The sequence below is a fragment of the Rhipicephalus microplus genome, chromosome 2 (genome assembly GCF_043290135.1).
Source record: "Rhipicephalus microplus isolate Deutch F79 chromosome 2, USDA_Rmic, whole genome shotgun sequence".
Classification (NCBI taxonomy): domain Eukaryota; kingdom Metazoa; phylum Arthropoda; class Arachnida; order Ixodida; family Ixodidae; genus Rhipicephalus; species Rhipicephalus microplus.
Window position 1 is genome coordinate 272,033,496 of NC_134701.1, and position 12,495 is coordinate 272,045,990.

A 12,495-nucleotide genomic window follows, 5' to 3' on the forward strand; every position below is an offset into this window, starting at 1 on the left:
TCACCTGTTATCTCAAGCACGAAAACGCCGACGCAGCCGACGTTGATGAAAGCGACGAAAGCTTCTCGCTGTCAGTCATGCATGGGCTTGTCGCTGGGTAGATGGTGTTTATGACAGTACGGCTGAAAAAAAATAATCACGTAAGGTGTGTTGAATAAATCGTTTCTATGTATAAAGAACATACCAAATATGGGCGTATAATTATTAATTTGTGAAAACAATTCTGTTGTATTGATTATAACTGTTTTTTTTTTTGGCGCTTGCTCCCTCTGACGTTTGGTGAGAGCACTAGTTCGTTACGTAGTCGTGACGCACTTCCTGAGGCCAGGTTTCGCGGAGTGTCCGCTCTTGTCTTCTTCTTTCTCTATGCTACAAGTAGATAGTGTACAAGTGGGCCGAATAAAGTGGGGTCACCTCACTTCGGCCGTAAACTCTATGCCTTCGGCTGTCCACCGTGGGGGAGAGCACGCGCGGCGCGCGGTAGCCATCCAATTGAATAAACACTCCCTTGCTGGCAAGCGTCTCGTGTGGTTCTGTCCTCATTCAACGGGAGGTCTAGAACAGATAGTTTTCCGATAGTGCAAAACGGTGCGCCTCTTATCATGGTGTTTCGCCGCGGTGGTTTGCTGGCTGAGGTACTCGGCTGCTGACCCGCAAGTCGCGGGATGCAATCCTGGCTGTGGCGGCAGCATTTCTGATGGAGGCGGAAATGTAGTCGGCCCGTGTGCTCAGATTTGGGTGCGCGTTAAGGAACCCCAGGTGGTCGAACTTTCCGGAGCCCTTCACTACGACGTCTCTCATAATCGTAAGGTGGTTTTGGGACGTTAAACCCCACATTTCAATATTATCGTGGCTGTGGTTCAACATGCCCATTAAACTTGACTTTTTTGCTTCTTCATAGCACCCAGTTTTCAAGACACCATGATGTCGTAAAGCAAGTTTCACTGCATGACTTCCAGCGTCCCCATTTATACGTTTCGCAGAGCAAGGCCAAGTTCTTCTCTCGAGCTGGTTACCGCCTCACATTCGGTCGCCAACGCAAGATCCTGGTCTCGCTACATCAGAAGCACGCCTGGTGCTCAGCACCGGCTGAAGGAGGTAGCCTGGACTATGCTATCCGGTGCTTTCCACGCAGCGTGGTGCCACGGACGACCAGAGCCGACAGCGACGGCGCAAAACCGCAGAAGCGGACAGCAGTTGGCGACTCGGGCGTTTGCGCCGCCTTCCCGATGCATGATGCACCTGTGGCACAACACCTGGAGGCTCCAACGCTGGACCAGGCAGAAGAAGCCGACGCTGGTGAGTGGATATTTGTACACATAGCTGCTTCACACCACCTGACGAGCTTCTACACTTACATCATCTTCCCCTAAAGGGAACCATGAGTATAGCATGTGAAGCAGTTTTGTTCATTACAGGCACGATTGAGTCCTTCCAAGTGGAGCCACCATGAATTCACTCTGTTGCTTTTACTATTCAGTTGCCGTGCCCTCACATCCTCCGAGCAAACAAGTTATAACGTAACAGGATTCTGCAGGCATTGTGCGTCTGCAGAATCTCGTTCCCCGACACCATCTCAAGATTACCGAGGGAGTGTGAGGGGCAGAGGCCACAGCCCATTACCCAGCCCCTTAGGCAGGCGGGGACCGAGGAGGATTTAAGAAAAATTGCTGGAGTGGAAGCTCCTGCAATACCTTGCCAGCAGAAGTGAAGCCATCTTTTGCCACAGCCAAGATGGCGGAAACATGCTCTTTTCTGATTGTGCCCACTTAAAGATCAAGTGGCTTTGATACGTTATGTAAACGCTACGTTAGTTCTATATTAAAGTATAGTTGTTCCCGACAAATGAACACACAGAAACAAGTATGGATGACTGAATCTTCAAAGAATTTTGCCTCCAATTAGAGGCTCACTACGGAAAACTAGTAACTTTATGACGCACTAGGAGCACTATGTGGCCCAATAAAGTTCCCACATTAAACTCGTTGTGCGTGCGAGGGAAACTCTTCGTTTTTAATTGCTCATCGGTGATACTTTATCATGCCACTAGTAAGATGGCCGACACTACCGTCATCTTGCCAGAGGATTGGCTTCACTTTTGCGCAATCATTTCCACTCCAGCAATTTTTTTATCCTCCTTGGCGGGGACGTGCTTGCGCTTGAGCGCGTTCTGGCAGTGCTGTGGCCAGCTGTTGCGCATGCGCAGTAAGGGTGGTTACGCACACAGGTTTGGGCTCCGCCATAAAAGCTGCGTCGCACATGCAAAGGGTGCTTTTTTTTTGGTCTGTCCCACCGTAATAACCAGCACCTATCGTGCTTGCGTTGCATTACCGCCCCGTGACTCGAATTTCCTAGTCGCTAATGGCATGCTGTCATCAGGGGAACAATAGTATCGTTGATAGGAAAGAGGCATTCGCCGAGTTTCCGAAACGGAAGCACGCCAGATGACGATTGATAATGTAACGCCTGTGGTTTTGGGTACATCCTAAATCACGTTGTGATTATGAGCAACGCCGTAGTAGAAAGCTCCGGAAATTCCGGCCATTCGGTGTTCTTTATTGCGCACTGACGTCACACAATACGCAGACTTCTGGCGCTTTCCCTCCAGCGCAATGTGACTGCCCCGGCCTTGATGAAACGAGCGACCTATGGGTCAGCAGCCAGATGATGAAAGCCTTGGGTTGAAAACAAGCCCTTGTCGTTCAACTGTTTCTTGTGTAGTGTGCTGCGCGAAAAGGTAGAGTGCAAAAAAAAAAAACGCGTTCACAAGAGAAAGTTGGGTGCCAGGGAAAACTCGTATTTTTATTCAGGAGTGAAACCACTCTTGGAGCTACATTTTTTTCCTATTTATTAAGTGCTTCAATTCGTGAATAAAAAGTGAGCTTGTGCTTGTTCTCGCACCTTTCTCTGTGCATAATCTATTTTTTTCGCAGCTTTTTGTTTCCAGACTTTAATTTCTGTTACTGTACTAAGCGTGAAGTCATGTGCTTTTTAACAACTGGCTACTCCTTTTCACGGAAATATTAACGCCCCAAATGTTCTACATATACAAAAAAATTTACTGCCCGCATCGTCCCGCGGGAATATCTCGAGTAAATGCGCCGAAGAGTGAATTGGGTATCACGCGATTGTTGCGTAATTGGGTATTCTTTGGGAATACCTAATTGCCATTTTGTCTATTTTATTACAATTTATTTAAAGGGGTCATGAAACGCTCACTCTAAAGCGACAACGCGAAGCCACCGGCGTCCACACGCACTAACTAGGTGACGTAATCATAAGTAATGCTTCGCCTATCGAGGAACGCAGAACTCTTCGGTACTTGCGAGTGCGTGCACCTGGGACACTCATCAGCGTCTTTGTCATACGCAATCGGCGCTAACTTGAACTCTGACGTCATATTAAGCAGCGTCCTTGTAGGACGCGGATCGCGTATGGCAGACGCCGATGAATGCCTCTTGCGCGTACTCGATTCGCCATAGAGTTCTGTGTTCCTCGATGGGCAAAGCGTCTATGCAGGTCCACGCAGGCTGATGATGCAGTTAGCGCATGTAGCTGCCGATGGTGGCGCATTGTCGTTGTAATGCGGCCGTTTCACGACCCCTTTAATGAGGAAGAAGCGTTGCCCTCAACGTGTGCTTAGAAAATGTGTTTAACGATTTATATTACACGGTATTCTACTATGGGAGGGCATTAAGCCGTCCCGCTGCAGGTCAGGCGAAAACCAAGACGCCCTTGACTGAATTCCGGACATGCGATCTAATGCCTACATTATAAGGAACTATAGCCTACATATACGGGGTTGTTAGTGAACGGTTGTGCAGCGCGAGCATTAGTTTCTTTACTAGAAGACGCTGCCTGCGTTGGCCTTGCGGGGCAGGAGCGTCGAGATCTGAGCGAGCGCAGTAAGGGTAAGGACGGCGTCGCCACCCACGCCAAAGCGCGAAATCGTGCGACCAAAGGCCGTTTCACATGACACAAAAAGTAGCGGTTTTCAGTGTGAGAATTCGCTTGCATTGAAAAAAAAAAAAAATGCTAGTTTGCTCCCGCCCAAGTGGTCCGCGAGGAGCTTCAAACATGTTCGAAATTTTCGCTCTGGTCGCGGTGGCGGCAGCGCTTTTCTCTAGAGACCCGTCGAAATAAGGCTGGCCCGACCAAGCCGTCGAAATCGCGTCGACGTTTTTGTTTTGGTAATGGTCGCTTTTGTGCATTTCAAAATGTATTGATTGATGGATTTGTGAGGTTTAACGTCACAAAACCATCATATGACTATGAGAGACGCCGTAGTGGAGGGCTCCTGAAATTTCGACCACCTGGGGTTCTTTAACGTGCTCTCAAATCAGAGCACACGGGCCTACAACATTCCCGCCTCCATTGGTAATGCGGCCGGCGCAGCCGGGATACAATCCCGCGACCTGCGGGTCCGCATGCGAGTGCTTTAGCCACTAGAGAACCGCGGCAGGGCCGCATTTCAAAATGTAGTTAGTTTGGAAAGTGTTCTTAAACGACGAAACACAAGTCCTCTTCATTACCGTTCATGAAAACTTGATAACATCATAGCGCACAAGTTGTTACAATCTATTTGAAGATTTTTACAGTGTCTGCCACAAGGAACACTGGCAAAGAAACGTTGCTCGCCACTTCATTCGCAGAGCGAAAAAACTGGCAGATCCCACGTACAGTGGGGATCAATGATATGCGAAGCACGAATGAGAAGGTTTGATATGTCACTTTAAAATCAGCACAACGTTACGAGGTAGAGGTTAATGATGCCGTACATGACTTTCGTGTCATGATTATTATGTTTGAATGTGTCGTATACTATCGTCATCTATTCCCATCACGTGATACCAAATTTAGTATATGTGGAGCTAGCGAAACGCTCGCGAGCACGCTATGAGCGTGGTATGTTATCATGTTCTTACATGACACGCGTGTGAAGCTTATCATGTTTGCACCAGTCATAAATTTTGTCATGCATTGCCGTAATGTAACACCAAATTTGGTATACGTGGAGCTAGCAAAACGGCAGCGAGCACATCGTAAACGGCCTATATACCCCAATGTAGCGTTGACGCACACGCACGCTGGGCACAGCGACGCTGCGGTAGCAAAACGCAAGCACTCTATAGTCTGACGCCAGGTGCGACCGGCGCGACCAGCGTCTGTCGGCGCGGCCCGACGGCAACCGGCGCGAAATGCGACATCCTGCGTTTGGTGCCGATGCGTTAACCAGACAACACTGCGCTTCCCTCTTTTCGTGACGGAGGGACACTGGATGCGCTGAAACGCGCATGCGTCAAAGCAACGCAGCACCGCGCGTACCTGCGAGTATATGGCAAGACCGGCGCCTGGCGTGGCAATGCCAGCGTGACGCAACGAAATGAACGCCGGCAAGCACCCGCGCCGCGTCACGTCTAAATGAATTGGCGCCTTGACTGTGACATGTAGAAATGTTCTCACTTGACACGCATCTCATGATTATTTTGTTTGCACCAGTCACATACCTTTGTCATCCATTGATGTCACGCAATATCAAATTTGGCATATGTAAAGCTAGTGAAACGGCCGTGAGCGCATCATGAGCGTGGCATGTAGTGTTGGTATGACACGCATGTCATGAATTTAAAGATAGGGTCTGTCGCTTGTGTTCACCATGCAGTCATCATACCATACCAGTTTTGCAACATTTCGTGTGAACGAAACCACTGCAAGAGCAGCAAGACCATGAAATGTAAATCATGACATTCATGACATGCATGTCATGATATTCATGTTATGTCTAGTCAGTGATGCTAGTCATACAGTCATGTTATGACATACAAAGTTTGGTATCCATACCGTTACTGCCAGGAGAGCTAAAAATCATAGGCGGATAGATAGATAGATAGATAGATAGATAGATAGATAGATAGATAGATAGATAGTGAGATAGATAGATAGATAGTGAGATAGATAGATAGATAGATAGATAGATAGATAGATAGATAGATAGATAGATAGATAGATAGATAGATAGATAGATAGATAGATACGCTCAACTAAGAAATGCTTCGCATTTAAAAAGCAAAGCTGAACATTGTGAAGGCCCTCTAGTGCACGGTGCCGAAAGCGAAGAGTGTGCGACACGAATATCGTGGAAAACCATTTGGTAAAGCTCTCTCCACATGCACCACGGCCCCACATCCGTGACGCAAACTAAAACGTTACAACGAAAATTGGTATCACTTGTGTCACTTACAGTGCAATTCAGAGACTTCTTCAGCTACCGATGGGTGTCACTGCCCGTTCATACTTCTTTTTTTTTTTTTGAGGGAGGGAAGGGGAGCGCAGATCAATGCAGCCACTGCAACAAGCTCGAGCTGCTTTCGCTTGGGAGCCGCTGGCGCCACGAGCGCGTCAGCTTCGGCGGCGGAAGGGCAACCACAGAAAATGCTTGTTTGGGCCAAAATTACGAAATCAGGGGCAAAATACCCACGTTGTCTGTAGCGAAAATTCGTTTCATCAAGGGTGTCTCCCGGTGTTACTTAGTTACATAGAGGTCGCAAACACATGTACTTCTATGGAGTAACCATGGGAAATAAAGAACAACTTTGTAATATAGAGGAATTTGGTATATGGAGTTGTAACTCTACTTGGTTGTGGCTGTGCATTACCTTTTTATTACGCAATTGTGTTGATTTCCCAGCAGGTACGTAATGAAATTTCACTTTGGACAAGACTCTATTGCTCGATAATATTTATTGCTGCAACCTAGTTCACAGTATGGCATGTCTTCTTACTAAAATGGTGACGAATGCTGCACTTTTGTATTATTGCAGGATGGATTCAAGAGCGTAGAAGATGCATTGCTGCACCTAGCTGCTGAAGAGAAGGTACAGAATTACCACAGCAGCAAAAGCAACAAAGAGGTATGTGTACATTTGAGAATAACAATGCTGTGTTTTGTGTCATTGTTTCAACCTGTCTTGATAACTTGTGGATCAACGAAGGATATCTTAAGTACTCAAATAGTATATTTTCCACTTGAATTTGTGATAAATTCCATTTGTGCTTGTTGAAAAGGGGGTGTTATTTCTCATTATGTGCAGCTGTAAGAATGTGTTCTTGAACATATCTATCAACAACGGTAAACTAAATGAGTACAGTGGCAACATGCTGGGTAACCATTTAGAACTTCATGTCCATTCACAGTGAGATAATGAAGATTGTGAAGCCTTTGGAAATCACTGTCAACGAGGGCTATAAAGTTATTTAGTGATTCTTCAGAGAAGCCTGTATAACGGATAAAAACTACAACCATTCTCGGCATATGCAAAAAGCTTTAGTTGGCAAAGTGGCCAAGGGTATTAAAAGTTTAGACTTTAGTTTTTGTATCTGTATACATACCTACCAAGTCTTCCGAACTTGGACCATTTCATACGATTGTACGGTTGGCAAGACATACTTCCTGTAAAATTTCAGTGCGTTATCTGGCCAGATTGTCAGAAGTCGAACCCAATCTTGTCCAAACTTTTTGGAAACCCATCGTGCATGCAGGGGTGCAACAGCGTCGCCAATTTGCGTCATTGTGCACCAAACTTATTGTTATTAGTTGACCGGTTACCACCTCACCGGTTACCACCACTGGTAACGCACTCTCTGACCAGACAAGGATTGGCCACCCTTGTGCAGTATCTGGCCACTACCTCCCACAACCATTCGTCAATTAACTCACGGCCCTCAGTCCCCAGCAGCTGCGAAGCAACTGACCACGGCGGTGGTTAGACCTGCAACGTAGCAGAGGGTGCTAAGAATATCTGTGTCCGGACAGGCCGCAATCGGAACCTGAACTCGGCGACGTCTAACGCTAGAAGCTTTTGTAGTGAGGCAAATCTAGCTGTACTGTTCGAGGAGCTAGAGCGTGTTAATTGGGATGTAATATGAATCAGTGAGGTTAGAAGCACAGATGAGGCTCATACAGTACTACAGAGTGGGCACGTCGTTTGCTATCATGGGCTAGCTGACAGAAGGGAACTGGGCGCGGGGTTCCCTATTCACAGAAATATAGCTTGAAACATAAAGAAATAATATAGCGACAATAAAATGGTGGTAAGTATCGTAAATAAACTCAGTAAGAGGTACAATATCAAGGTGGTACAAGCTTACACGCCTACATCCTGCAATGATGACGCGTCAGTTGAAAGCTTCTGTGAAGACGTGGAATCGGCCATGAAGTAAAAACACAGTATAATGTAATGATGGGCGTTTCAATGCCAAGGTAGCGAAGAAGCAGGCTGCAGACCAGGCAGTAGGAGATTATCGCATCGGCATTAGAAATGCCAGAGGGGAGCTATTAGGCTATTAGTGGAATTCGCAGAACCTAATATTCACGGGTCTTGAATACTTTCTACCAAAAACGAGGGAACCGTAAGTGGACATGGAGGAGCCCTAATGGCGAAAGTAAGAACAAAATAGACTTTACACTAAGTGCACACCAAGGCATCGTGCAGGATGTGGAAGTGTTCGGCAAGATACGATGCAGTGATCATAGATTGGTATGGTCTCGAATTCGGCTAGACTTCAAGAAAGAATAACCGCAACTGATACACAAGAAGCCAATGAATGAGCTAGCAAAAGTACATGAATTCAGAGTCTCGCTTCAGAACAGGTACTCGGCTCTTTTCGAGGAAACCAGCCTTAGCATTGACGCAATTAGTGATACTCTGACGAGTATCATTACGGAGTGTGCATTGGAAGCTTAAGGTACAATACCTAAATAGGACACAGGTACTCTGTCTCAGGAGACAAAGAAGCTCATTAAGAAACGTCAAAGCATAAAAGCCTCAAATTCAACAGACAAAATAATATTGGCAAAGGTTACGAACTTGATTAATAAGCGTGAGGTATTCGATGTGAGAAGGTATAACATGGAGAAAATTGAACGCGATCTGAAGAATGGAGGAAGCGTCAAAGCAATGAAGAAGAAACTTTGGATAGGCAAAAACCAGATGTATGCACTAAGTGACAAGGAAGGTGAAGTAACTACCAATATACATAGGATAGGTTAAATAGTGAAGGAGTTATACAGACACCTGCACAGTAGCCGCCACAACCACGACCCTAATATAAAAACTAGCAGTATCCCAGATGACATCCCACCAGTGATGAGAAGTCAGGAAAGCTTTAGAGGGAATGCAGAGGCAAAGCTGCTGGTGAGGACCGCGTAACATCAGATGTGCTGAAAGATGGAGGACAGATTGTGCTTGAAAAACTAGCTACCCTGTCTACCAAGTGTCTTCTGATGCGTAGGGCTCCAGAATATTGGAAGAATACTGACATCATCTTTATGCACAGTAAAAGAGAAAACAAGGACTTGAAGAATTACCAGCCGATCAGCTTGCTTTCCGTCGTATACAAGCCATTTACAAAGGTAATCACTAACAGGATGGAGACAACGTTAGAATTCATTACACCAAAGGAACAAGCAGGACTTAAGACAGGCTACTGAACAATGAACCACGTTCGTACTATCAATCATGTAATAGAAAAATGCTCAGAATACAACCAATCACTGTAAATAGCATTCATAGATTACGAGTAGGCATTTGATTCAGTAGAAATATCAGCAGTCATGCAGACACTGCGGATCCACGGCGTTGCCGAAGCATATATAAACATCCTTGAAGAGATCTAAAGGGGATCAGCTGCCACTATAGTGCTCCATAAGGAAAGCAACAAATTACCAATCAAGAAGGGTGTAAGGCAGGGGGCACAATCTAGCCAATGCCATTTACCGTGTGCTTAGAGGACCTTTAGTGAGGCCTAGATTGGGAAGAGTTAGGGATAAAAGTTAATGGAGAGTACCTTATAGTAAGCTGCTCTTTGCCGATAACAATGCAGGTGTGTAAATTTGCATAGCGTTAACTCAAAAATAAATAGCATTTCTCGCAGAAGTGCAGCCATGGTGCAAAGATGCATCGGTAAGCGGCCTGCCCGATAAAAGTTGCTTCTATAATTTTTCATTTTTCGTTCTCACTTTAACCTTCAAGTGAAGTCATCCGTTCTGCCAAACTAAACGTTAAACAAGAGGGCGACATATATTTTCTTGCGAAGTAAATGTAGGTAGGGACGAAATGTTTTGATAGGACTGTGATCTCAAATGCAATTATTGAGCGAAAAACTATCGCGATACTGTTTGTGTCTGAAAAAGAGTACATTTGTTTTGTACGTCACCTATAATCTGTGTCGTCAAATTTCAAGAAAGTAAGAAAAGCGGCAGGTGAAAAAAATTCGGCTGTTTGTACAAATTAGGGAAATGTTGAGTATTTGGAAAATTCTTCCGGCACCAAACACAATCGCTTTCTACATCGCGTAATTTCCTCACATTATCACCGTGGTTTCTGCACATCTTGGTAATAAGTCGTAGGTGCAATATCAGCGTGAAATGGCATTCATGAATGAAATGATGCGAAAACTGGCATTAAAAAAAAGAAAACATGAGCAAGCCATTCTATGGTCATGTTTGTTTGACTGCAATGCTCCCCAAAGTACTATGATCTTATATTGTAAGATGATTGATTTATTGAGTGTATTTTGGTTTTAACGTCCCAAAACCACCATTTGATTATGAGAGACGCAGTAGTGGAGGGCTCCGAAAATTCCTACCACCTTCGGTTCTTTAACATGCACCCAAATCTGAGCACACGAGCCTACAACATTTCCACCTCCATCGGAAATGCAGCCGCCGCAGCCGGGATTCAATCCCGTGACCTGCGGGTCAGCAGCCAGGTACCTCAGCCACTAGACTACCGTGGGGGCGCTATATCGTAAGATGAAGCACTTATAGATCGCAAATAACATTCTTACTTAGATCGCGAGATTTCGCTATCAGATATCAACTAGTTGTTTATATTTTCACGGGAATGAAATTGTCACTCCTGTGAGCTGAAATGAGGCCTTATCGGAGACAACGGCAACGTTGGCTCTGTGGGGCGCAGTCTGGATTTCGTGTCTAACAGTAACCCAAGGGATCTCTTCAGTCTAACATACAATTGTCTGAGAGTGTCTGCAGACTTGGGTATACCATTGGCTATCCACTAATTGAGAAGCATGCTCCTCATTGAGTATCCAAAAAAAAAGCTTGATTTGTTTACGGAAATAAAATTATTTTATTTTCTTGCAATGTATTCACAACAGGTGCCCAGTGTGCAGGCCTTCTCCGTGGTTCGCTCTGATTTGTCTAGTCACCATCTTCCGTTGTCGCTGCCCTCGTCGCTTTTACCTATGCGCCGAAAGAGGCTCGTGTGCCTTGAAGACGCCTACGATGCCGGGTTTCTGACGGGTCGTCGACGCCGACGACGATGACGAAGACGTCCAGGCCCGTGACTGCGTCTTCGAGATCACCCTGGGCACCAGGCCGTCAGGGCCTGGCAGGTGCCGCAGCTGGCACGTTGACGAATTTTGCATGAACTCTGCATACTAGATTGTGCCAATCATTTTGTTTCTCGCGTGCTTTGGCGCTTTAAGAATCAGTTTTTAAAGATCAAATAAATGTTCTTTTGAAATGAACTGCAGTGTTTTACTGTCAACCGTAGCGTTCGAAGAACTCATTTTGAACTAAAATATAGGCTCTTGTGCTAGCAAGTGCATGTACTTGAGGAATTCAACTCTCACACCTGTTCAATGAAGCCCTACATGCACAACTTCTTTCAGGCATGCGCGTACAAAATGAGTGCGAAAACAAAGAACTCTGATACTGATGGATTTAGCAGAAGGCTCCAGACTTTACCAGCCTACGGGGATTGAGTCCTGCTGTGACTACGTGGTAAAAAAAATGGCCCGAATCTACACGTTACACTGTAAATGTCGAAAAACGATAGTCTTTAGCCTGGAGAGAGTGAACAAAACGTCTATTTGATGTTCTGCGCAAGAAAAACGGTGAACGGTATTCTGAAGGCACTGCGTTAGAGTGCCTCGAGTGTGTAGCGGAGGCGAACAAGCGTATCTAGGAGCGTTAGACACGAGCGCCATCTGGCAGTTATCTTCGAAAACGAAGGCATGTGCGACCGCGGAGAAAGATGCGCGCCATTCTCGGAAGTGATAAGGTGTAGAATGCAAAGCGATGGGCAGGTGCACACCGTGTCGTCGTAGCAAAGCGTTGGAAACACCTTCTGGGGCATCGCGTTGCACAGTCAGCGCAGCCCGATTAAACGCTGCATTCTTTAGTGTTACTTGTGCGGGCCTCTTCTAGTATAAAGGCAGACATATAAAACATCAAAACGTTGTTTTGGCACCCCAGATATGCGCAATAATTGCTTTTTAATTGACAACTGCACAACTATGAACGCTAAATCTTGAGCAGTATTGGTGGGTGCTGCGAATGGGGTTGGCCGTTTGTTGCCGTTTGAGGTATAGTTAGGGCGGACAGACAGACAGACAGACAGACAGACCAAAATGTTTCTGTTCAAGGTCCCCAAGAAAGACTATCGTCTTTAAAACATACATGAGTAATCA

General features: G+C 45.8%; 1 protein-coding gene across 1 annotated transcript; it reads left to right on the top strand.

Annotated features, from left to right (window-relative positions):
- Positions 1–1,171: 1,171 nt before the first annotated feature.
- LOC142788224 (uncharacterized) lies at positions 1,172–11,550 on the top strand. Its single transcript, XM_075884805.1, has 3 exons — positions 1,172–1,299; positions 6,822–6,911; positions 11,179–11,550. The coding sequence occupies exons 1-3, from the start codon at positions 1,234–1,236 to the stop codon at positions 11,344–11,346; spliced, it is 324 nt and encodes a 107-aa protein (XP_075740920.1). The 5' UTR covers positions 1,172–1,233; the 3' UTR covers positions 11,347–11,550.
- Positions 11,551–12,495: the final 945 nt, after the last annotated feature.

What these genes read in the sequence shown, in the direction of transcription:
- LOC142788224 (XM_075884805.1), top strand. Translation starts at nt 1,234, where the DNA reads ATGATGCACCTGTGGCACAACACCTGGAGGCTCCAACGCTGGACCAGG. An exon ending in GGCAGAAGAAGCCGACGCTG is followed by an intron (nt 1,300 to 6,821) that starts GTGAGTGGATAT and finishes GTATTATTGCAG; the next exon opens with GATGGATTCAAGAGCGTAGA. An exon ending in GCAGCAAAAGCAACAAAGAG is followed by an intron (nt 6,912 to 11,178) that starts GTATGTGTACAT and finishes TATTCACAACAG; the next exon opens with GTGCCCAGTGTGCAGGCCTT.